The sequence below is a fragment of the Oncorhynchus clarkii genome, chromosome 28 (genome assembly GCF_045791955.1).
Source record: "Oncorhynchus clarkii lewisi isolate Uvic-CL-2024 chromosome 28, UVic_Ocla_1.0, whole genome shotgun sequence".
In the NCBI taxonomy this organism is placed as follows: Eukaryota; Metazoa; Chordata; class Actinopteri; order Salmoniformes; family Salmonidae; genus Oncorhynchus; species Oncorhynchus clarkii.
In genome coordinates, this window is record NC_092174.1 from 12,003,034 (window position 1) to 12,029,840 (window position 26,807).

Sequence of the window (26,807 nt, forward strand, 5' to 3'; positions counted from 1 at the left end):
TATAGGCCTAGGTGTAAAACAGCTGAGGTGATAGACCAACGACCATGGAATTAAAAGCAAAGTGTGGGTGAAGAGGGTTGGTTTCACAGGTTTACTCCCTCTGGATTATCAGTACAGCGTGTATTCTTGGCTATCGTTCCATGTCTGTCATTTGATTGTTAGTTAAACTTGAAAGGAATACCCATGGGTAGTGTGATGCCTAAGACCAATCTTTATTTGTAGTCATCTTCCTGTTGAGTAAAACAGGATATAATGACAAAATGAAATATGTCTTGCGTCTAATGGACATAAATAGCAAAACCAGTTCTTTATCTGTTTTTATTTTATTTTTATCGAACAACTGAATCCAATGAACTGAGCAGGTTGGGCTGACATGCTTATAGCCTTGCTGGGACTTTCTAAATTATGAGTATGCATTTATAAGACTGCTGTTATTTCTATAAATATTATCTATTATTGTCACTAAAAAAAATGTTCAGTCTGTTTTCCATGTTATGTTATTTGGTTAGTTCTCTTAAGCACACTCAGAGATATTTATGTTACCATGGGACGGCCCATATTTCCCTCTGGCCTACGCCAATTGGCGGCCAAGGGTTTGCCTTAGGATGCAAAGGTGTGTCATGAGTCAGGAAGATGGTATGATGGTCTTGGTGAGGGTGAGGGGGGGGGGGTGAAATATTAGGACAATTGGAGGCTATGAGGACACTTAATCATCATGGTAAGTTTACGAACATTGGTTGTGGTAAGTATAATTGAAACTTGGTTGTCATTATGGTAAGTATAGCCGGTTATAATTGTAATGGCTTAGCAGATCATAAAAAAAAAAGATCAATTTTTACAGGAAACTCATTCCACAAATATAGATGAGGTTGGGTGTAAAAAGGACTGGGAGGGAGAAATATACTTTTGTCATGGTCAAAGGGGGCCAAATATGGGCCAAATAATGATGATCCACGAAGGAAGAAATAAATAAATAAATATATACACAAGCAACAAAATAATCTATTATTATGGTGGGAGATTATAATACGGTTTTAAGTACCTCAATGGATCGTAAAGGAAATCACACTATCACCCTCGAGCACTTAAGGAGATCACAAAGATCATGGATACATTAGAAATAGTGGGTATATGGAGGCTGAAAAAACCCTGACCTAGTAAGAAAAACATGGAGGCTTCATCAAGCTAGCCGTCTTGATTACTTCCTAGTCTCATTCTTGCTGGCATCAAAAGTAAAACATAAAATAAAAAGTGTTAATAGGAGACCGAATGCGATCGGACCACCATATAACTCTTACAGAATTTCCACGCGAACGGGGATATTTAAAACTGAATCAGCCTATTGGATGGCAATTTGTTCTTAACGAAGACAAAATAATTCATAATGGACTTTTTTTGCACATCATAGGTACAGCAGATCCCCTTATTGTATGGGACACTTTTAAATGTACTTTTAGAGGCCATTCAATACAATACTCATCATTAAAACAATAAGTTTAGGTGAAAAGAGATTAGTTTAATTAAGGAAAGTGACAGTGCAGGTAGATGGTAATGGAAACTACTATACAGGCACAAAATAGGTTAGAGGAAAAACCAAAAGAAATGGAGGTACTTATTCAAGAACAATCACGTGTAGTGTATCACAAAAATAAAGCGACTTGGACCGAAAATTTTGAAATTTACAACCTTTTTTCATACAAATGCTCTCTTAGAATTTACAGAAATAGTTAAATTATGGAGTCATAAATTATTCACCAAATGTTTTCTTTTCAGTCTCCATTTCCACGGAATGATGTTAACTGTAAGGAATTTCCCCCCCCAAATAATATAAAATGATCAAATTTACAAAAAGACCTGTGAAGCTCAACTTACAGAAGAGGAACTTTCTGAGGCAATATATCTTTTCAGTCTGGAAAAACACCGCGGCTTCATGGTAAATCAGACCTTTTTTTTGATGTACTCAAAGATCCATTATTAGCATGTTTTAATTACTCCTATAAAAATGGCTGACTTTCAGGTACTCAAGTTCTGATTTCAATACTACTAAAACAGGACCCAGGTGGTAAGTATAAATATCCTGTCCATTTAAAAATAGAGGCCTCTTACACCAATGTTGTGATATGAAAATCCTGGCAAAATGCATAGCACATGGAATTTAAAAAGGTTTTACTAGATATTGTTCATCCTGATCAGACAGGTTTTTTTTACATGGACGATATATTGGAGATAATATACAATTACTTGAAACAATTTGAACATTATGAAACATCCAAGATACCAGGCCTGGTCTTCGTGGCAGATTTTGAAAAGGCGTTTGATTAAAGTACAAAAGTATGCCGATGACAATTTTTTTTTTCCTTAAGTCCGCAATCTGGATCCCTGCACAGTTTCATTTGAAGAGCTTGATCACTTTTCTAGCCTCTCTGGACTGAAATGTAATTATGACAAGTGTACAATATTATGTATTGGACCGTTAGTGTTTACACTACCTTGTAGTTTACTGATAAAATGGGTGGATGGTGAAGTAGACATACTTGGTATTCACATCTCAATAAATATAATTGAACTTACCACAATTTCAATAGAAAGTTAGCAAAAATAGATAAGATTCTGCAACCATAGAGGTAAATACTTGTCTTTATGGAAAAATGACATTGATTAACACCTTGGTCCTATCACAGTTCACTCACTTCAGACTACTACTTCTTTTTTTTAATCATATGTGCAAAAAATATTAAATTATTTGGAATACAAAGCCAGACAAAATTAAGTGTGCCTATTTGTGAGTTTGGGGGCTAAAATGAAATATTAAAGCTTTAGACCTCACTAAAAGCTTCACTCATAAGTAATAGTTAAACCCAAAATGGTTCTCCAGTAGAATATTAAGAAAAGCTCATCCTTTGTTCAAAAATGGCTTTTTTGCCTTTATACAGATTACAACTTCTCCTTTCCGACTAATTGATAATAACATTTTCATACAAAGCTGGTTACAATTTCAGTTTTATCCTCCAGAAAAGATATAACAAATGTAATGGTTAAACGCAAATATACTGAGTAATAAAATAAAACATTCTTTATGGATTATTTTTTTTAGAATTGTATTATATTTATTATTGACATTATGAATAGAAACGGAGGAGTTATGTCACATTTGCAGCTATCGAAAATATATGGGAATAGCTGCTCAATCCAGATTTACAACCAACTGATTGCAGCATTTCCACAAAAATGGAGGCAAGTGGAAAAGGCAGAAGGTAGGGAAGTTGTTTGACTGCCATATATTAAAGATACAAATTGGCTGAAAGGAATTGGCATAAATAGAAAAATATACCAGTTTCATTTGAGGACAAAAATGTTGACCGCTGCGCTATACAGGTTGCAAAATAATGGGGAGAGATTATCGACGTACCGATTCCATGGCACATGGTTTATGAACTGGTTAAAAAAACGACATTTAATTCAACACTTAGTTTATCAATTGAGATTATACAATTCTTGCCACTAACTGTGTGTGTATGTGAGATATAGATATAGATATAGATAGATATATAAATAAATAAAAATTGCATACAACAATCTTAGCGCTGAAGAGTTTGCTACGAAGAGACAGAATCAATATATTCTGGTATTTCCCCAATGTAGCTTGTTTCTGGTCACAGATTCAGGAATGGTTAAAAAAATCACAACATGCACTTAAAATGTACCTTACAAATAGCAGTGTTGGGCGATTTTGGAAAGCCATAGTCAATAAAAAATGGAATAATACTCGTAGGAAAAGTGTTTATCTTGAGCTCACAATCTGTGGATATTATATGATTTTAGAAAGGTTAAAAAAATTATGTAAAACATTGAAAAATATATGGCACATGGAAACCAGACGAGGGTGGTCTTTGATGATAGGTGGGCTGGGAGTGGCTGAGGGTTAAAGAGCTTATATTTGGCAATGTGACTCCTTTTATATAAAAGTACCATGTCTTTATGTAGCAGAAAAGCTTTTAAACATATTTTTCTTCTGAAGAAGACATGGTGGATTGGGTTAATAAAAAAAACACTAATTTCCTTCTGTCGGTTGTTCCTTCGCTCTCTCGCTCTGGCCTTTCTTTGTTGTTGCCTTTTATCACTTGCCACCTTCCAAAATATGATCACGAAACTGACAAGTGGCCAAATTATACCATAGTTTCACTTGTCCTGTATTTGAAGACCAGTAAACCAATAGCCCTTCTATTCACAGAGTGGCAGCAAGGTGATGCTGCAGACCACAGCCCTGGAGAACACCTCCATCAAGGTGGGCCCAGCCAGGAAGACCAGCAACAAGAGCAAGATGGCCCGACGCAGCAAGAAGAAGAGGAAGGATGACCAGGACAGGTAAAGAGCAGAACATTTTACAAGGCTCTCCATTATATGAGGAGCAGTAACTCCAGTCACAACGACCAATGTGTAGCACCTACAGTGAGGCGACCCATACAATGACCAATTAGATTAAAGGGAACCGAAGTGATGCTCACTTATGTGTATTTAAAGTATACTGAACAAAATGTTCCATATCTACAGAGAATATTTCTCGAAAATTTGGTTTGAGCATTTCTCCTTTGCCAAGATAATCTATCCACCTGAGTGTGGCATATCAAGAAGCTGATAAACAGCATGATCATTACACAGGTGTACCTTGTGCTCGAGAGAAAATGCCACTAAAATGTAGAGTTTGGTCACACAATGCCACAGATGTCTCAAGTTGAGGTAGTGAAATTTACATGGTAACTGGAGGAATGTCCACCAGAGCTGTTGCCAGAGCATTGAATGTTAATTTCTCTACCATAACCCACCTCCAACATCGTTTTAAAGGATTTTGCAGTATGTCCAACCGGCCTCACAACTGCCGACCACGTGTAACCACACAAACCCAGGGATTCCACATCCGGCTACTTCACATGCGATATTGTCTTAGACCAGCCATCCTGATTTTATCAATGGCATTTTAATAAACTGAGTTACCGTGACGAGATCCTGAGGCCCATTGTCGTGTCATTCATCTGCCGCCATCACTTAATGTTTCAGCATGATAATACACAGCACCATGTTGCAAGGATCTGTATAGAATTCCTGGAAGCTGAAAATGTCCCAGTTCTGCCATGGCCTTCATACTCACCAAACGTGTCACCCGTCGAGCATGTTTGGGATGCTCTGGCTCGACAGCATGTTGCAGTTCCTGACAATATCCAGCAGCTTCGCACAGCCATTGAAGAGTGGGACAACATTCCACAGGCCACAATCAACAGCCTGACTAACTCTATGCGAAGGACATGTCGCACTGCATGAGGCAAGATGTGATCACACAAGATACTGACTGGTTTTCTGACACCACTACTTTATTTTCTTAATTTTTTTATAAAGGTATCTGTGACCAAACGATGCATTTCTGTATTCCCAGTCATGTGAAATCCGTCTTAGGGCCTAATGCATTTATTTAAATTGGCTAATTTACTTCTATGAACTGTAACTCAGTAAAGTCTTAAGAATTGTGGCGTGTTGCTTACATTTTTTGTTCAGTGTAGTATTTGGACCCATATTCCTAGCACACAATCACTGCATTAAGCATGTGACTACAAAGTTGTTGGATGCATTTGCAGTTTATTTTGGTTGTATTCCAGATGTCCAATGGAAAGGAATTGTAAATAATGCATTGGGTCATTTGAGCAACTTCTATGGTATATAAGAACAAGGAAAAATATAGAATTCTGTGCCGCCTAATGCTAATATTGCTGTCTTTTATAGCCACAGAATTTGGTGTATTATCACGTCACATGAAAAGGATTGCTGAAAATATCCACTTAAATTGAATCCCATTTCTCTCCTGTAGTAGACGACGTAGCGTCTTGAGGAAGATGGCCAAGCACACCCCTCCTCCCATGCAGAGCAGTCGCAGTTTCTCCTCCGGCTTCCAGCATTCTGTATCCTCCAGTGACAGCTTGTCTGGCTCCCCCACCCAGAGCCTCTCGCCTGGACCCAGCACACCCTGCCCCTCCCCCGCCCCCGACCAGTCTGGAGGTGAGTAGCTAGCCTCTATTGGATGGAAACTGTGGTTCGATAGTCAGCCATTTTGTGATGTACATATTTTAATGTAATAAGGTGGGTGTGTGACCATGTTTCAACCGTTATGATATACCAAGTCAATTGGTATCGGAATAGAAGATACCTGGGTTATGTAAAAGCTCTTGGTTTTCATGGTACATACTCATATACTCATTATTATCAAACCATTTAACAGCACGACAGCGAGAATTCTTTCTTTGTCACTGAAGAAATCAAAGGCTTATCTACAGCATGTTCTATCTCTTCTCAGACTCCAACTCCCCCCAGAGCTCCTCTCCCTGCTCCAGCTCTCCCAACTCCCCCGTCCCCCAGGCCCGTCCCAGCTCCCTCCAGGTCCTAGGCCGCTACACCAAGGCAGGCCGCTGCAAGTCCACCAGCAGCATCCCCCCCTCCCCGCTGGCCTGTATCCCCCCTCCGCAGCCCCTTTCCTCCCAGTGCTCTCCGTCCTCCCTCCCTGGCCTGTCCAAGGGCCTCCACGGCAAGACCCTGTCCCCTCCCACCGTTACCCGCCACTCTGTCCGCCCGCGCAGCGCCGAGCCGCCCCGCTCTCCCCTCCTCAAGAGGGTGCAGTCGGCTGAGAAGCTCTCCGGGGCGTACCACGGTGACAAGAAGGGCTACGCCACCCGCCGACACACCATGGAGGTACCTCTGTCGGAGGGGGAGGGGCTAGAGGACCTGGATACGGCCAGAGGGTTTGTCTGTGTGGGGGAACAACATGGCCGCCAGGGCCTGTATCTGGGCGGTCAGAGAATCCACAGGGAGTCGACAAGCAGCGACCACCGCAGTGACCACTGCTCCAAGGAGTTGGTGATGAGGAAACTGGCCCTGTCCGAGAGGAGGGACTCCTTTAAGAAGCAGAAGGCGGTGCAGGAGGTGAGCTTTGATGACCCAAATGAGAAGGAGCCAAGAGCCACCCTCCCCGTCAGGCAGCCGCGGTTTAAGGCATCGTGGATTAACTTGGCTCAGTCCGACTGGAGCCTGGAGGCTGCGGGGAGAGGAGCACAGGGTACAGCAGCACAGAAATCCAAACCAAAAGAGAGGGAGGGGTTTTAGCCTAGCGTTGCTCCAAAAAGGTGAAAGGTAGAGTCTTTCTCAAGACAGCAAGACTCTAGACTAAGGTTACATACTCTTATCGACTACTGTACAGTATTTGAAGGGCTTGCATGTTTATCCGCAAGTATATACTCAAGTTGTGCCAATCGAGGCAACCGGAGGGAGAGAAGAACAAAAATAAAGTTGTTACATAGTCGAATTAACGTTACAGTATGCATCCTACCACACTAAACAAACTTTTGAGTGCCAAAATTGGTTTACATCCTATTTTTGGTTTCCCCCTCCTTCACCCTTTGGTTTTAGGTTCACTGTAGCACCTGTAACATGTTTGTACTTTGTAAATATGTTTTACATTTTTTGTTCTTTTTTTAACTGAAATAACCTATTCATGGCTTTTTAATGTTCATTTGTTTTTATTTCAGGGCTGAATATGACGTCATGTATTATTGGCCCTATTTGTGTAAATCGCACGAATGAGGTGCAGCCATTCTGTTGTGTGAATTGATAGGGACTTGAGGAAACTAAATTAAGAACAAATGTTTTAGATGTGGTTTCTAGATGGAGACAGAGGATGAAGCAATTTCTTTGTCCATTATCTCTTTAGATTTTAAGTTGGGTAACATTTTAGTATTCCAAAAGTGTTTAATTTCTTGGAAAATGGCTGCTGATTTTTGTCTGATCAAATATGGCCTTTCAAACATATGTTTAATGTTTATGTACTTACTGTGTCCAAGCCCTTTTTAATTCAGTGCTGTCTTTTAACACACTAGAACAATGTGTTTGGTAATGATTTGTAGTCACTATCTGGACTGGATCCAAGAGAATCAGGGAAAGTGTGTCACGTTTTAAAAGACCTTGGCACAAGTATGAAAGGTATCTACATTCAGTATGCTTTGAAATGGTGCCCCCATGCCAAAGCGGGGATTTCTCATAGGAACCCTTCTAAAAAAAGAAGAGGTAGTGTACATAGGAGGCTTTAGGAATGGGGCCCTGCTGCCATGCCCTGTCAATCATCCAGTGAAATCATCAAATGGATTCCACCAATTCTCTCATTGGTTTAAATCACAAAATGATTGACAAAATAAATTAAGTTCTGCCTTTACTACCTTTTTGATACTAGATTGTTGGCGATCCTGCAATGCCGTACTTACCTGCTTGTTGAAGCAAGCTACCCTACAATCTAATTTAGCAGGAGAGCGTTTGTACAGGTTAGGCATTTCCTCTTAACGCAGTTCTCGTTATTTTTCAGAACCCTGGTTTAAGAATCGTACAGTGTATGTAGGAACTGGCTCTCTTTGCGGTTTTTAACCATGTTATATGAATGTTTACATTTTTTGGGGTCAAGTGTACTGTATTTGAAGTTTTTCCATCGGCTGTTAAATTATTACAACGAATGACGGTAAACGGCAGGATTCCAACAGAAGCCCTGAGGGACAAATTGAAATGTTTTTTGTGTGTGTATATTTTGACATGGAAGCAGTCTTGTTGTATTGCTGATTCGCCTATGCTATTCACACACACACCGTAACTAATCTAAACGGCAGTTGGCAATGATTTAAAAAGTGACTTTGGGGGGGTGAACAGCAGACTTGATAGAATGACAGTGGTTTGGTGAGAGATTTGAATATGGTTTTGCTCTGAACTTTGTATACTCTCATTGGCACATTGTTTTCTTCTGCAACTATGGAATTAACAACAAATGCTTCCACTCTCGCTTATTTCAAATGAGCTGTAATATCAGGATGAACTGTCATACTCTGTCAGATGTTAGGAACACGTGTTTCACGGTGGGAATATTGACAAGAGTTAAAATAATAATTTAGCACCAACTAATACTTGAACAACTGGAACGAGATAGGATAGCGCAAGGTCAAATCTAAAACTTATCTACTTGTTTTATTACCCAACATTGTTTACTTAATTAGTACTTGAAACATGTGTTTCTTGAGGATATAATCAAATAAGTAATTCAATTCACAATGGATTTCCCAGATCTTGATTGTCAAAATGTGGTCCGTTTGTTGGAAATACTGCATCTTGCTACGGTGTAATCATACTAGACATTTTTACTGAATAACTACATGTTCAATTTGTCAGATGTTTCCATGGTCTAGCTTGCTAGAGAATTTGTCTGATTCTTACAGTATGGCTAAGCTGACCACGATTGTGAACAACCATTCTGCATTTCTACACTGTTCAATGTTACACAAAAAAAACACTGGCACCCAAATTCGTTCGTGTACATTGTTTAAGTCACTGAATTGTATTCATTTTTTTTCCCATTTTCTTTTCCAATTCGACTTCAATAACACTTAAGAATAAAGGGGGTAAAGTAGGAGGTGCACACGGTATACAACCAGCTGATGATACTTTCTCACATTTTTCCTGATACTGTATATGGAAAAGGGGACATCTGTAATGTTGATTTTGTCACACGGGTGGTCAATTGTAATTCATATAGATAATTCACATTTTTTTGTTCTGTCTTTTACCTTGGTGGCCCTCGAACAACTTCATTTCATATTTCTCAAACTGGTTTCTGGTGAAAGTTGGTGTGAAATCCATTGCTTTATACGCTCTAACAGCATTTTGAAATAAATTAATGGCAGAAGACTAATATGAAGTGGACCATTTATTTTGGGACTTATGAACTACAATTTTGATAAACACATTCACAACACTAACTACTCAAGGCTCATTGTGATCCAATGCATAGTTTTTCCATTCAAAACAATTCTATACAGTGGGGGGAACAAGTTTGATACACTGCCGATTTTGCAGGTTTTCCTACACAAAGCATGTAGGTCTGTAATTTTTATCATAGGTACCGGTACACTTCAACTGTGAGAGACGGAATCTAAAACAAAAATCCAGAAAATCACATTGTATGATTTAAGTAATTCATTTGCATTTTATTGCATGACATAAGTATTTGATACACCAGAAAAGCAGAACTTAATATTTGGTACAGAAACCTTTGTTTGCAATTACAGAGATCATACGTTTCCTGTAGTTCTTGACCAGGTTTCCACACACTGCAGCAGGGATTTTGGCCCAGTCCTCCATACAGACCTTCTCCAGATCCTTCAGGTTTCAGGGCTGTCACTGGGCAATACGGACTTTCAGCTCCCTCCAAAGATTTTCTATTGGGTTCAGGTCTGGAGACTGGCTAGGTCACTCCAGGACCTTGAGATGCTTCTTACAGAGCCACTCCTTAGTTGCCCTGGCTGTGTGTTTCGGGTCGATGTCATGCTGGAAGACCCAGCCACGACCCATCTTCAATGCTCTTACTGAGGGAAGGAGGTTGTTGGCCAAGATCTCACGATACATGGCCCCATCCATCCTCACCTCAATACGGTGCAGTCGTCCTGTCCCTGTTGCAGAAAAGCATCCCCAAAGAATGTTTCCACCTCCATGCTTCACGGTTTGGATGGTGCTCTTGGGGTTGTACTCATCCTTCTTCCTCCAAACACGGTGAGTGGAGTTTAGACCAAAAAGCTCTATTTTTGTCTCATCAGACCACATGACCTTCTCCCATTCCTCCTCTGGATCATCCAGATGGTCATTGGAAAACTTCAGACGGGCCTGGACATGCGCTGGCTTGAGCAAGGGGACCTTGCATGCGCAGCAGGATTTTAATCCATGACGGCGTAGTGTGTTACTAATGGTTTTCTTTGACTGTGGTCCCAGCTCTCTTCAGGTCATTGACCAGGTCCTGCCGTGTAGTTCTGGGCTGATCCCTCACCTTCCTCATGATCATTGATGCCCCACGAGGTGAGATCTTGCATGGAGCGTCAGACCGAGGGTGATTAACCGTCATCTTGAACTTCTTCCATTTTCTAATAATTGTGCCAACAGTTGTTGCCTTCTCACCAAGCTGCTTGCCAATTGTCCTGTAGCCCATCCTAGCCTTGTACAGTTCTGCAATTTAACCCTGATGTCCTTACACAGCTCTCTGGTCTTGGCCATTGTGGAGAGGTTGGAGTCTGTTTGAGTGTGTGGACAGGTGTCTTTTATACAGGTAACGAGTGGAGAACAGGAGGGCTTCTTAAAGAAAAACGAACAGGTCTGTGAGAGCCGGAATTCTTACTGGTTGGTAGGTGATCAAATACTTATGTCATGCAATAAAATGCAAATTAATTACTTAAAAATCATACAATGTGATTTTCTGGATTTTTGTTTTAGATTCCGTCTCTCACAGTTGAAGTGTACCTATGATAAAAAATACAGACCTCTACATGCTTTAAGTAGGAAACACTGCCGATTTTGCAGGTTATCAAATACTTGTTCTCCCCACTGTACGTTGAACAAAAATATAAATGCAACATGGAAAGTTTTCAAATATCTTACTGAATTACAGTTCACATAAATAAATCGGTCAATTTTAAAAAGTTAATTAGGCCCTAATCTATGTATTTCACATGACTGGCAATACATATGGATCAGAAAACTGGAACACTGTTGATCCAGAGCATTCCAAATATGCTCAATGGGTGACGTGTCTGGTGAGTATGCAGGCCGTGGAAGAACTGGGACATTTACAGCTTCCAGGAATTGTGTACAGATCATTGCGATATGGGGCTGTGCATTCTCATGCTGAAACATGAGGTGACGGCGGCGGATGAATGGCACGACAATGGGCATCAGGATCTCGTCACGGTATCTCTGCATTCAAATTGCCATTGATAAAATGCAATTGTTTGTTGTCCATAGCTCATGCCTGCCCATACCATAACCCCACCTCTACCAGTGGGCACTCTGTTCACAACGTTGACATCAGCAAACCGCTTGCCCACGCTATGTCTGCCATCTGCCCGCTACAGTTAAAACTGGGATTTATCCGTGAAGAGCATATTTCTCCAGAGTGCCACTAGCCATAGAAGGTGAGCGTTTTCCCACTGAAGTCGGCTATGACGCCAAACTGCAGTCAGGTCAAGACCCTGGTAAGGATGACAAGCATGCAGCATCCAGTTTCATCAGCTGTTGACTAAGCCTGATGTAGAAGTTCTGGGCTGGTGTGGTTACACGTGGTCTGCGGTTGTGAGGCTGGTTGGATGTACTGTACTGCTAAATTCTCTAAAATGACGGAGGTGGCTTATGGTAGAGAAATTAACCAATTCTCTGGCAACAGTTCTGGTGGACATCCCTGCAGTCAACATGCCAATTGCACACTCAAAACATCTGGCATTGTGTTGTATGACAAAACTGCTAATTTTAGAGTAGCCTAGTTATTGGCCCTTTCTAAAACAGTGTACAAAACATTAGGAACACCTTCCTAATATTGAGTTAACTGCTGGAAGATGTCTGGAGTGGGGGCGCTGCGAATTTCATCCCCGGGGTGTGTGTGTGATCTAGGACTAGTAAAGGCCCAGTGCACTAATTTAGTAATAAAAATACATTTTCTTTCATTCAGATTTTTCAGGCAGTGCTTCCTGCGGCTATGGTCGAAAGCATTCCACAGGGATGCTGGCCCATGGTGATGCCAATGCTTTCCACAGTTGTGTCAAGTTGACTGGATGTCCATTAGCGGGTGGACCGTTCAAAATCTAGTTTTAATGGTCTCGTATACATGTTTAGCAGATGTTATTGCGGGTGTAGTGAAATGCTTGATACAGACGGGAAACTGTTGAGCATGAAAAAGCCAGCAGCGTTGCAGTTCTTGACACACACACCGGTGCGCCTGGCACCTACTACCATATCCTATTCAAAGGCTCTTTTGTCTTGCCCATTCACCCTCAATGGCACACATACAGTACACATTCCATTTCTTCTTCTGTGGGGTTTAACGGCAGTTGGCATCCATATTGGAGGTTAGTTGGAAGGGTGTTATTTAATGCAAGCATTACCATCTCCAACTGGACTATAGTATAAATCCATTATACTGTGATACCATTTTTTTTTAAATAACACCCTTCCAACCAACCTTACACTCATTAAAAACCTACTAACCTGTTACACTACTTTGATCCCATCTGCTCCTGCACCATGCCAATGCCCTGAGATTACAGGACACCATTGCTATGAACGCGAAGAAGCCAACCTTACTGAAGCATACATTATACAAGTATCACTCGTTGACCTCAGTGTTCTCAGAATCCCTCACCCATCCTACTCTACTTTCTTTACTGTCTCAGCTTCTGCATTACTACTACTCCTCCTCCTCATCTTCCTCAGCTTCTGCATTACTACTCCTCCTCCTCATCTTCCTCAGCTTCTGCATTACTACTCCTCCTCCTCATCTTCCTCAGCTTCTGCATTACTACTACTCCTCCTCCTCATCTTCCTCAGCTTCTGCATTACTACTACTCCTCCTCATCTTCCTCAGCTTCTGCACTACTCTGGCCACCTCAACCTGCCTCTCTCGCACCGGACACTTCCGATCCCCAACAACATGGGACAATCCATGTACCAAGGCTTAAAAATAACCTGTCTCCCCATCATCTAAACTGATTGAAGTGGATTTAACAGGTGACATCAATAACGGATCATAGCTTTCACCTGGTCAGTCTGTCATAGAAAGAGGTGTTCCTAATGTTTTGCACACAGTGTATTTTACAATTATAATAAAACACAGTTGTGAACAAGCATGATCAGGCTGTACTGTCAAGATGCATTTTTAGGATAACTGAAATTCTTCAATTCAGGAGAGGTGAACTATTTGGGACTCCCTAAAAAACGCCACCAAGATACAAGTGACTTTGTAACAGGTAAGGAGGGCATTTTTGCTAATACTAACCCTTTTCCTAACATTGACCTAATTATCCTAACCTGCTACGTTAATTCTCCCAATCTGCTGCGCAAATTCTCCTAACCCGCTACGAAAAAAAGTCGTGGTCTGTATCGAAGGGGCGTGATTTTAGGAATCTCGAAATATGTATAATGAGCATATGCGTCTTGTCCTGCAGGGATTCGTGCTTTTCCGTCTGGGTTCGTTTATTTTCGAGCTGTTCATATTAGTTCCCACGCATTCTCCTGTTTCATGCGCGGTGCTGTGCTGGAAATGGCTGTGTAGGGAGCTGAGAGTTATGTGCGGCAAAAGAAAGAAAGGGAGAAAGAAAGAAAGCGGATCAGGAGTGAACCGGGCAAGTGGAAGACTTTAAAGCATTGAGGGAAAGAAACGGTGAAAGATAAGGAAATCAGCTGTCTACATTTCGACGTGTTGAACAGTTAAAGTGCCGCAACAGCGAGATTTGGAAGAAATATCTGCGGGTGAGTTTTTCCAAGTTCTTGCACATTTCCAGTGCTGGCCACTGAACAGGAAAATGGTGGAAGAGCGTGAAGTGCACTACGCACACAACGCAGTACGAACTTGCACATGTTTATAAACTTGTCAAAGAACACTGCAACAAGTCGTTTTCTGTATTTTATAGCACGCTAAATGTTAAAATAATAGCCTCTATTGACATCTCTATTGGCATCTAGTGTGCCTCTATTGACATCTCAATCTAGCAAGTCGAGCTACTGTAACCATATTTTCCAGAGTTCCCATATGGTGCATGAATGTTGCATTATTTTGTTGGCTACATTTTTTTTAATGCAGTATCGAAACATGGCTACAGCTGCGAATTTCTCGAACACGACAGCTATCGCTGGAAGCTAAAGTGTTTCATGTGCTAGTTTTACTTGCTACGTTGTTGCGAGAAAAAATATCTACTCTAACTGACAGCACCCTATATTTTGGACCGTTCTATTATTTGTTAATTCACATAGTTGGTGTTTTTTGTTGAAAGTGTAGTTTGTTTTGCACATTTGTGTTGTTTTTAGGTCTCTATGCCAAATCATCACCAGATTTCTCTTGGATTCATTCCAGAATTTGCAAGATCAGCCATGTCTGTGGCAACAATGCCTATTCAGTTTTGGACAAATGTCCGTCAAACTTTACATTAAAGTGACCGTATTACTGTATAATTGATAGTTGCTAAAATACAGTAATGTAAGTTTTGTATTAACTCATTGCTACACTGTACTTGGGGCAAGGTAAAGGTTACTAATGTACAGTAACAATGGGTAACTATTACACTTACAAATAAAGAAATAACTAGCCTACATATAACGACATATTTTGAATAGTTCCAGTTAGGACATCCTCTAACGTCTCTCGTTTTTAAAGAAAATATAGGAACCCCTTGAGGTGTTATGGCATGTCCGTGTTTTTTCAGCTTAATGGAGCTACTTACACTCATTATCGAAAAGTCCCTGAAGCCCCAAGTCGCTTTTTCATTTTGACTGGAAAAACTGGTCAAAACAATCATTAGCTTCCTCCATTACAGCAAGTTGATGGCATTCCAGTTATGCAAATATTTCCCCCCTTTTTTTTGTTATACATTATATATGTGCCCTGATAGGGCCAAGCCCTTTCTCAACCAGGGTATTAAAAAAGCACCCAAAATGCTGCTGCTCACGCCAATTTTGCATTCTACCTACAAACAGTTACAGATCTGGGTTAGGTAAGCTGATCCCTGATGTGCACCTAAGGGCAACGGTCTCTTAGCAAGCACCGCCGCTCTATGTAGGCCTACCTTACAATGTGCAGATCTTTTGTTGCTGCATTTAGCTATAGAGGCCGGTTTTCTGCAATCGTCTTATGCAACATATAGGCCTAGTGCTGTTCCTTATGTTGCTACAATATAACATGGATTAGATTTCAGAAATGCTTATGCGATATTACTAGGCTATATCATGTTGTAGACTGTTGGCATTCACAACTAGCATATGGTGTCCACCGGCGGACAGATGGCCACAAGGTTAATGTATGTCAATTTTAGTTTAGGCCTACATACTAGCTGCATTTTGGGGCTCAGATGTGCATTTAAATATTAGTTGCAGCATTGGCTGACATTTTAAAATACTTACACTGAAATGGCTGTCTCCAGAATGATAATTTTCACTCAAAGAATTGGGTGAATGTCCATTATGAAAATCAATGATAAATCAATGATGAACAAACAGAACTTGTCTCCTGCACTGAAAGTTGGTTCAGGCTTTGATGTGTAATTTTTAGGAAAGTATTACTGCAGTTTGTCTGTCTGTCGTCATCCCTATGCAAAGATGAATGTGTCTGACTGTATTGCAGTATTAGTGCATTTCCATCTACACTGAGTGTACAGAACATTAGGACCACCAACTCTTTCCATGAAATAGACTGACCAGGTGGAAGCTATGATCCCCTATTGATGTCACCTGTTAAATTCTCTTCAATCAGTGTAGATAAAGGGGAGGAGACGGGTTAAAGAAGGATTTTTAGGTCTCGAGACAATTGAGACATGGATTGTGTGTGTGTGCCATTCAGAGGATGAATGGGCAAGACAAAAAATCTAAGTGCCTTTGATTGGGGTATGGTAGTAGGTGCCAGGAAGTTTAAGTGTGTCAAGAACTGCAACGCTGCTGGGTTTATCACTCAACTGTTTCCCGTGTGTATCAGACATCCAGCCAACTTCACAAAAACTGTGGGAAGCATTGGCGTCATCATGGGCCAGCGTCCCTGTGGAATGCTTTCGACAACTTTTGGAGTCCATGCCCCGACAAATTTGAGGCTGTTCTCAGGGCAAAAAGGGGTGCAACTCAATATTAGGAAGTGTTCCTAATGTTTTGTACACTGTGTATGAAATGAATGGTCACACTCCAGATCAGAAATTAAAACATCACACCACTGAGATGTGTATTTTTCTTTTATGAAATATGAAGCATGTTAATGTTAAGTAGGCCTATTTGTGATTTCCCCTTGTCTGTATTGTTTTACAGTAAAAACACATTAAGGGAATAGCTACAAAGATATTTTGCTTTATGAAATGTAATTATAAAATATTATGCAAGATGTTGCACCCATTTGTTACTGATGTTTATGTCAATAACATCTTTAATATATCATAGCTTAATATTATGTCATGGCCCTGTGATAAGGGTCTCTTTTCACCCCCAGTAACGGTCCTGTACAGCAGCCTGAGTGGGGACTGGGAGGTAGCATTGAGGTTAAGCTGAGTACTAACGGGAACTGTAAACAGTCAGCTGGAGCCAAAGCAACCCGTATTTGATCAATTCAGGACCACTTTACATATGGGAAGGGCACGATTATTAGAATATCCGAATGGATGTTAGTATTCAATTATTGAGAGAGAAATTATAGACCTATTTTTAACAGTGAAAAGGGGCCTTTTTCTAAATTGAATTAAAATATCCATGTGACATTGTTACATATAAGGATATACCATGACACTTCAAATTCATAATTCATTTAAAAAAATGTTACCTTTGAATATATTTTTTCTGACGTGCGCCTCATGAAGCATGTTAGCCTTTACACGTGTAGTTTGTTGTTTTTGTTGGCCAACCAAAGCGGCACTACAGTCAAACCGGTTCCATGTGTAGCAGTAAAGTGAGAGTTCACTAATGCAAAATGGAATTAAAAGGTAGATAAATGAAAAAGACTAGGCTATTACACGCAACCAACTAAACTAACGTAGCAGGCATGAAAGAAACGCCTGAGCGGGATGCCCCACATTCTGGTCATGACAAGAGAAAATAATTGTCAGGAGGTTCTCTTCTGCACTGTTCAACCAATCAAGTAAATTTGGAGGAGGAGTTAAGATGAAGTGTCGATTTTGTTTATATTCCGGATGGAAACCATTTCAGAGCAAGCTAGCACGTGCTGTAGCTAGCTGCTAGACAGATATTAGATGGCGACAAAAGTTGTCACCAACAAAATTGGTATGTGGTGTCTGTCGACTTTGTCAAGAACTTCATCTGGAAGAAAGACTGGCACTAGGTATAGGCATCTGCTTTGTATTTCACCGGGGACTGTAAAACAGCGGGGCGCACGACCAAAAGCAGAGGTCACGTCACAAGCTCTCTTCCCTTTCCCCTAAAAAGGAAGAGCGCCACTGAAGGTAGGCTGTTTAATCTGAATGTTGCTGGGATACGTCTCGACCCAATTTGAAGTTGACATTTTAAATTGTTAAACTAAGGGTTAAAACTACAATATGTAACTTTTTGGACAAGCTGACCAAATGCGCATGTGAGTTATAGATTTGTAATTCTCATTCAAAGTCTAAGCGGTAGATATGTTCTATGCTTCCCGTTCTTAAATTTAGTTTTTGTCTTACTTTTGGTTTTGTACACCAGTTGAAAATCCTATATTTTTGGTTATGGAAAATATATTATACAGCAGTTTAGATGGTTCAATGATTCTCTACGCAATGACTGCTTGCATTGTCACAAACTGAAATTAGGTGAACTATTCCAATTTTACCAATCAGGAAATGGCAGAGCGATTTCAGCATATTGCATTTTTAAGGTTTATGGGTTATGGTTTATGGGTTAACCTAGCTAGATATAGATAGCTAGCATCTCTAGGCTACTCCAGTCAAGACAGGCACTGTTATATGGGATTCTAAATGACAGTGGCTGCTACGAGTTAACTAGTCTTTGACGTAGCAAAGTTACAAATATATTTTACAAATATACATTTACAAGCAAATAAATCAACAACAACAAACTGATATTCGAATAGTGAATTATTTCAAACGCTCATCCATACTTTACGGTGGTATTATGTTTTACTGTTTTCTTATTTTGGGAAAACTGTTTAAAAATTGCTCAGAAGTAGCAATGAATATGTACCAAAATATATTGGCTTGCAGCTCCTCTGACGTCCCAGAGCTTTTGTTTCATTTAAGCCAGTAGTTTTGAAAGTAGTGCCCAAGCCAAAATGGGTCCCGAAAATTGTGCACATCCATTTCGTATGATATGTTACATCCTGCAAACATGTTGCAATTCTTATTGGTGTTGCACGGTATACCAAAACTTCTGTACTTTTTCGATACTAGAACATGAAAAACGGTTCAGTACTAGAATTTTTAATAAGTGTCATGTGTATCATGCCATCTACTGATTTGAGAGAGGATCAAGTCTGTCTGTCAGCGTAGCCGATGTCCCCATAGCGTGAGAGCACTGTGCCTGCTCCACTTACCCATTGCTAGCTTTAGCCCGCCTTGAGGAACCATTGAACTCACTGGGAGTGTGGGCTGCATCACCACTTATGCTGCACAGAAGTTAACACACTTGAACAATGCAACACGGCATGTAGCAATATTGAGACGGCTAATTACTGCTCCCAAAACAATGTCCAGTGCAGACTAGAGCACTACAATGCAAGTCCGGTAGCTTTCAGCATTGCAGGCTAACTTTCCTTGCTAGCTTACAGCTGAAGCCAGCATCAATTCACGACCCTAGTACCTTGTTTGTGATAATATGCTAACATAATGCAAAATATTGCTGATTTATAAAGCTGATTGCGTTCAAAAATGTCCAATGTAATGATATTGAACTCAAAATATCTGTCCGGCTCAATTGCCATTTTGTGACTTTGGCTAATACGCCTTTTTTTGTGTGCCGTGAAATCATTTTGGTATCAACACTAATTCGAATTAAACACTAATTGTTATGAAACGTTACGAATTCCAATTTGTACAATATGTTACAAATGTGTAAGTGCGAAGGGATACTTCTGGATTTTGGGAGTGAAGCCCTTTTATCTACTTCCCCAGAATAACCTGTCTGTTAATTTTGGTGGTCCTTTACTGGTAATGGTAAAATATAGCTTACATTATATTGCAGCACCAGACAATAATTGTCTGTATAATAAAAAACAATCATTGATATATATTTGATCATACTGCATATATTTTCATCAAATGACCGAGTGTCTGAGGATGCAAAAAATAGTGCAGTGTAAAAAAGGTGAAGTTGTTTGGGTCAGGAGCTTGATCACTGCCTAGATACATTTTCTAATATTAGAACATTTCCTTGATTTGCCTGAGCTTCTCTGACTCCGGAGCACATGGCCAAACAGCAGCCAATGAGGCCAGGCTTAGTTTCCCTCTCTCTAGCAACAGTGAGTTTATTGCCTTTTTTTTTATTAGTTCATTATTTTCTGTGGTCTCCCTCAGCCGTTTGGGCTCTCCTGATAGCAGTGTCATCTCTTGACTGAATAAAAGTGAGGGGGGGGGGGAAGGGATGGATCCAGTGACGACCAGCCTGCCAGCTGCTGCCTTGAAATGTGGGCTGCACTCCATGTGTAGGATTGTAACAGAGATGATTCTCCATTCAACTGGTATTAGCTGTAGCACCTTTTTTTTGTTGCTGTGGAATAAAATGCTGACGTGGACCACCACGGAGTGCGGGATGATTGCAGTTGTCTTCTACAAGATATGTGAATATAAATAAACAAAATGGCAGAGGAATGGATTTTTTTTGGCAGGGGGGAGACGCAAGGGGAGGGGGGGGGGGGGGGGGGGGGACGCAAGGGGAGAGGGGGGGGGGACGCAAGGGGAGGGGGATTGCCGGCTGTGGTTGGGTATGCCAGTGCCACTTGTCTACCCTGGCGACTTTTTTTTGACACCGGGGATGTCAGACAGAGCCTTGGTAAGTCTCTCCAGTTTCTCTCTGCCCAAAAGTGGGGTGAGTAGTGTTGCCCAACGGTACGTCCTGTAATCATGATAACTGTTTCATGTTTTATAGCGGTGACATTAGGACAGACTATTACGAGAATGTTTGCTTGCATATCAAATGGGAAGTTTGTCTGAGGGTTGAAGTGCGCGTACCCCCGGATATGAAGAGAGCGGTGTACAGTTTGAATTTTTCCTGTTATTTAGGTTTTAGCCGCAACCTATCATATCCACTCAAAACATACTTTACTGCTCTAAACTGGGCTTCAAAAAGAGTAGTTTATTTGGACGTTTTCGAGAGATGCCCCAAAAACTCTGGGGGCTGCTGAGCTCTTATTTCCTGAGTCACAAGCCCAACCCCTCCATTACACCCCCTCCTGTCTTTGGATTTTCTTTTTGTCATCAATTCATCCAGGGGGGAAACTGAAAGCCGAATGTCTCTCTGAGGCACAGTTGCCGTTTTTGACTTGGTCACTTTAAAAAAATATTTTTGCTTCACTCTTGCTGAAGCTACAGTACGCATAAACAAAGGTAATTGACCATTTGTCTTTGACTGTGGATAGAGTCATGTAGGTCTTCATGTTTTAAGATGGGATTTTCCTACTGTGGCTCTGAATTAACTGATCAAATGTAAGATTTTGACACTTAACTAGTCTTGAATAATTTATTAGGCCTAGGTGAGACCTGAAAAACCGTGATGTAATGGTGGGTCTACATAGCCGTTGAGGACCTTATTTACCATATTGACTGGAATGAAGCAAGTATGAATGAATGCATGGGAAATATGTTTTTCTGCAACGGATTATATCAGATTATAAGAGAAAGGCGCGTCTTGCATCGAAAGGTCTTTGTTTCACTCTTGTTGCGTTGAAGGGTTTTGGCACGATTAGGCAACTTTTCGAGAAGGCTGACAAAATATTTCTTAGGCAGCAGAACGGTCTTAAGTGGGTCATAATAGCCCACTTTCCCCTATCTAAAAACGGTTGCAAGTGAAACTGCTTTCTTTGATTTTGATGCTTTAAAACTGTAAGGCTCGTCATATTTCCTGACTCTAACGTTTGCTATTGCACACGTATTTATCCATATGATCCTCTTCAGAGCATCACCGATTTTATTGAGAGCGCTGCGGTATAGTGATGTGACTTATTTCAAAGTAGTTGTTTCAAATTGAGATTCGGAAATGTGATGCAATCTGATTTGGGGGGGTCTGTGGAAAGTTATGACGCAGTAGCATCATCCGATCCTTCCATCCCAAACAGGATTGCACAAACGCGTTGCTCTGCGTTTTCATGCTTTGTGCTTTGCGGCGGTGACACAGGGATGCTTTGCTTATTGTAGGCTACTGCGTGTCTGTAGAATACATACTGTAATGTGATAAAGTTATTTTTTACATTATCAATGCATTTTCCCCTAGAAGCCCACTTTTTGTATATTTTTTTCTCTCTGTGCACTGCAGGTTGTCACTGTCCAGAATGTGAGGAGCCTGAGAAAATCAACAACTGTTGGACTGTCCTACTTTGCCTCCACCCCCACAGACGAGGTTGACTGAAGAGACCAACACTGGGCCTCAGTTAGGTTTCGAGCTGTCTAGCTTGTTTTTGCTGCTTGAAGGAGCATGTTGCCAACGCTGTCCCTCTGCTCCATCATTTGGTTAAACCGGGGTATCAAGCTGAGGAAAGTGCTCCACTGCGCCAACACCGGCCAGCTCTAAGACAGGAGCACCCTACCTACCTTGCTGTATAGACTCGGCCATTTCAGCAATGCTTCTAAGCTTCAGTTGATAGTTATTTGGCCCTAAACAACCACTACTCCAAGCAAAATCATCATCATCGTTTCCTGGTTGCCGTAGCATTGGGCCAATTTTCGCATCCTCTCGGCGTCTTCGGCAGCTTTTATCGGTTTCTTAAAATGGCGGTCGATGGTTTCCAGTATCGTGCCCTCTACATCTACACCAAGGACTTGGAGGAGGACATTGACCTGCAGCCCGGGGACATTCTGACCGTCAGCAAGGCCTCCCTGGGCTTCAAGGAGTGGGATGAGGAGCGTCCCGAGCTCCTGGGCTGGCTGCTGGGCTTCAACGAACGCACTAAGCAGAGGGGGGACTTCCCGGGGACATATGTCCAGTTTGTGGGCCCTGTGAGGATGGCACCGCCGCCCAGTCAGCCTCGCTCCCAAAGACCCTTCCCAGCAGCCCCGGGGCCTGAGCCACAACAAGGTAAAGCCTGAAGCCAACATATTTCACTGGATTTTTCATATTCTGTTTTATTGATTCATTGTTTCTTCAGAGATATGTGACCAGCATTTTAGTTTGTATTAATATTTTCTGTCCCAAAAAATATTTTTGAGATGTTGATTGATACTCCAATGAGGTTGCCCTTCAACGTCATGGAGAGTTGTGCATTCCTCTCGAAGTTGTTTCAAAAAACAATGCTGGAGATTGTAAGGGAACATAAATCATTGAATGCAAAGCCCATATTTGTTAGGAAATGTTAATATTTGCTACTAATGATATTTGTCTGGAAGGAAGTGTTGGTTTGCCCTGCTCTTAGCTTATTGTTTTGGGAGTTGTCGAAAGCTTTCACATTTTACTCTGACCGCACACTGACCCTTCTAATCTACCCTAAAGAGCTGTCATAGGCCTTTCCCTCATTCCAAATACAACTAACAAATTCTCATTTGAACCTAATCCAGTTACTGACCTGACTCTCTTGGTCAAGTTTTCTTCAGACTGTCTTGTATATTTTGCCTTGACCCTTCATTCAACTCTCCTGCGAAGGACAGGATTGAGTTGCAGTCAACCGTGTTGTGACCCAGAGCCTATTACTGACTTTATTTGGATAGTATGATGTCGATGTTCAATAATGGTCAACATTTTTCAACTAACTATATCCACCAACCCTAGCTCTATGGTGCTACGCAAACTTTTTATATACCCATTACACTGATTTGACTAAACTCCCTATACACATATGAGAGGTTATTAAGTAATTTAGGAACTCAGTTTGCATTTCTAACGGGCTGCTCCTGAGTAGAGGAATGTTCCAGTTTAATTTATTATGAATAAGCCAAATTGTCAGGGAACATAATATCACATTGTTTCACCAAGCGAAAAACTCTCCGGCCATTTAATCTCTGAACTACTATATTACTGCGTAAATATATGGATGATTTAATATAAATTCATGAAGTATTTTTTTTACTGAGGTGCTGGCCAACTCAAATATACCCTTGGCTTTGGCCCTTCCTCGGCAAGGCCAACTTATGCATTTACTAGTTCTTCTCCACTCCTAGTTTTCTCTCTCACTCCCTCGCATTCATTCTTTATTAGGAATGCCAGCGGTTCATTGGGCCAAAATGAATTTAAAAAAAATGATATCTGGCCAATTATGTGATTTGTGTCTGGATGAAAATACACATTCCTTCTCTGTCAAAAGGAATATTTCCCCAAAGCTCCCTTCTGCCCTTTAGTGAAAGATGCTCTTAGCACCATCTCCCAACACATAATGAACTTTGAATTGCCTGTAGTTTTGGCGATTTAGGTTTTCATCGCTTAGGCTGTACAGTGACTCATTTGTAATTCATGTTCACTCATTTGGTAAGCATGCCAGTGCAGGCCTATTTAGCCCAAGTACAGGCCTGTTGCAAACTCATCTGTCTTGCATGACATTTTAACTGGAATTCTGCAGGCGTTTATTATGCTACCTGGAAAGGAACATGGTGAATGTTTTACCTGGAAAGAAGCAATGGTAGAGCTTCAGGATAAGCTGGAGTGAACGTTAGTGAGGGGTCGGGGGGGTATAATTTTGGACGATATTATATTGATACTTTGACTCCAAGTATCGATTTGTTATATATACACAGTACCAGTCAAATGTTTGGACACCTACTCATTCAAGGTTTTTTCTTTATTTTGTCTATGTTCTACATTGTAGAAAAATAGTGAAGGCATCACAACTATGAAATAACACACAAGGAATCATTTAGTAACCAAAAAAAGTGTTAAACAAATCAAAATATATATTTATATTTGAGTTTGTTAAAGTAGCTACCCTTTGCCTTGATGACAGCTTTGCACACTTGGCATTCTCTCATCCAGCTTCATCTGGAATGCTTTTCCAACTGTGAAGGATTTCCCACATATGCTGAGCACTTGTTGGCTGCTTTTCCTTCACTCTGCAGTCCAACTCATCCCAAACCATCTCAATTGGGTTGAGGTCAGGTGTTTGTGGAGGCCAGGTCATCTGATGCAGCACTCCATCACTCTCCTTCTTGGTCAAATAGCCCTTACACAGCCTGGAGGTGTGTTGGGTCATTGTCCTGTTGAAAAACAAATTATAGTCCCACTAAGCTCAAACCAGATGGGATGGCGTACCACAGTATTCTGCTTGTTAAGTGTGCCTTGAATTGTAAATACATCAGATCGTGTCACCAGCAAAGCACCATCACACCTCCTCCATGCTTCATGGTGGGCACCACACATGCGGAGATCATCCATTCACCTACTCTGTCACAAAGACATGGTGTTGTAGCCAAAAATCTCAAATATGGACTCATCAGACCAAAGGACAGATTTCCACCGGTCTAATGTCCGTTGCTCGTGTTTCTGTTACTTGAACTCTCTGAAGCATTTATTTGGGCTGCAATTTCTGAGGCTGGTAAATCTAATGAACATCCTCGGCAGCAGAGGTAACTCTGGGTCTTCCTTTCCTGTGGCGGTCCTCATGAGAGCCAGTTTCATCAGTGAGTGCCTGATGGTTTTTGCGACTCCACTTGAAACCTTCAAAGATCTTGAAATGTGCCTATGCCCACCCATGGCTGTGCCAGTCATGTGAAATCCATAGATTAGGGCCTAATTTCTTTATTTCAATTGACTGATTTCCTTATATGAACTGTAACTCAGTAAAACTGTTGCGTTTTTATATTTTTGTTCAGCACATACATACATACATAATAATAGTAATACTTTTTTTCTTCAAAGTTAGGGGTCAAAATTGTCACTTTTTCTCAAACGCTTTATGAGATTGGAGAACACATATTTAAGAGGGATCAATTCAAACCACAGGTTTTAAATGAGTTTCAAGTCCGGAGACTGCGATCACTGTATCAAAATGTTAGATTTGTGGTCAATTGAACCATTTCTTTGTGGTTTTTGATGTGTGCATTGTCTTGCTGAAAGATCAGCCAGGTTTCAGCCTCCTGGCAGAGGCAACCAGGTTTTCTGGCCAAAATGTCCTGGTACTTGGTAAAGTACGCTTAACGGCATTGTCACCTGGATTGAAACTGGTGCTATGGTCAGATGACATGAAATTAGAGCTCTAATGCCACGCACCCCATTGGTGTGTTGGGGAAGAAAAACAGAGGCTTTATGCAGAAAAAGTACCTCATACTTACTGGTGGTGGATCTTTTGTTATCGGGCTATTTTGATTCCACTGGGTCCCCCGGGGCCTTGTTAAAGCCAGCGGCATCATGAACTTCACCAAGTACCTGGACATTTTAGCCAGAAACCTGGTTGCTTCTGCCAGGAGTATGAAACTTGGCTGCACATATTGGAAACAGGGGTGGGAATAATGCACAAATATTTTTTTTATTTTGTATTACTCGTTTAAACTAAATATAAACTCAGCAAAAAAAGAAACGTCTTCTCACAGTAAACTGAGTTTCTTTTCATCAAACTTAACATGTGTAAATATTTGTATGAACATAAGAATCAACAAATGAGACATAAACTGAACAAGTTCCGCAGACATGTGACTAACAAATTGAATGATGTGTCCCTGAACAAAGGGGGAGGGGGGGTCAAAAACAAAAGTAACAGTCAGTATCTGGTGTGGCCACCAGCTGCATTAAGTACTGCAGTGCATCTCCTCCTCATGGACTGCACCAGATTTGCCAGTTCTTGCTGTGAGATGTTACCCCACTCTTCCACCGAGGCACCTGCAAGTTCCCAGATATTTCTGGGGGGAATGGCCCTAGCCCTCACCCTCCAATCCAACAGGTCCCAGACGTGCTCAATGAGATTGAGATCCGGGCTCTTCGCTGGCCATGGCAGAACACTGACATTCCTGTCTTCCAGGAAATCAGGCACAGAACGAGCAGTATGGCTGGTGGCATTGTCATGCTGGAGAGTCATGTCAGGATGAGCCTGCAGGAAGGGTACCACATGAGGGAGGAGGATGTCTTCCCTGTAACGCACAGCGTTGAGATTGCCTGCAATGACAACA

General features: G+C 41.1%; 2 protein-coding genes across 4 annotated transcripts in view; both read left to right on the forward strand.

Moving 5' to 3' along the window:
* Positions 1-9,762, forward strand: part of LOC139386812 (microtubule-associated serine/threonine-protein kinase 3-like) — a 50,341-nt gene extending 40,579 nt beyond the window's left edge. For all 3 annotated transcript variants that reach the window (XM_071132623.1, XM_071132622.1, XM_071132624.1), the window contains 3 exons: positions 4,232-4,365; positions 5,858-6,045; positions 6,341-9,762. In XM_071132623.1, the coding sequence (XP_070988724.1) occupies positions 4,232-4,365; positions 5,858-6,045; positions 6,341-7,143 (1,125 nt within the window). In that variant the 3' untranslated portion in view covers positions 7,144-9,762. The remainder of the gene's footprint in view (positions 1-4,231; positions 4,366-5,857; positions 6,046-6,340) is intronic.
* Positions 9,763-14,125: 4,363 nt separating this feature from the next.
* The window catches only part of LOC139387463 (phosphatidylinositol 3-kinase regulatory subunit gamma-like), a 47,324-nt gene continuing 34,642 nt past the window's right edge, over positions 14,126-26,807 (forward strand). The window contains exons 1-2 of the mRNA XM_071133655.1: positions 14,126-14,352; positions 22,042-22,800. Of these exons, the coding sequence (XP_070989756.1) occupies positions 22,494-22,800 (307 nt within the window). The 5' untranslated portion in view covers positions 14,126-14,352; positions 22,042-22,493. The remainder of the gene's footprint in view (positions 14,353-22,041; positions 22,801-26,807) is intronic.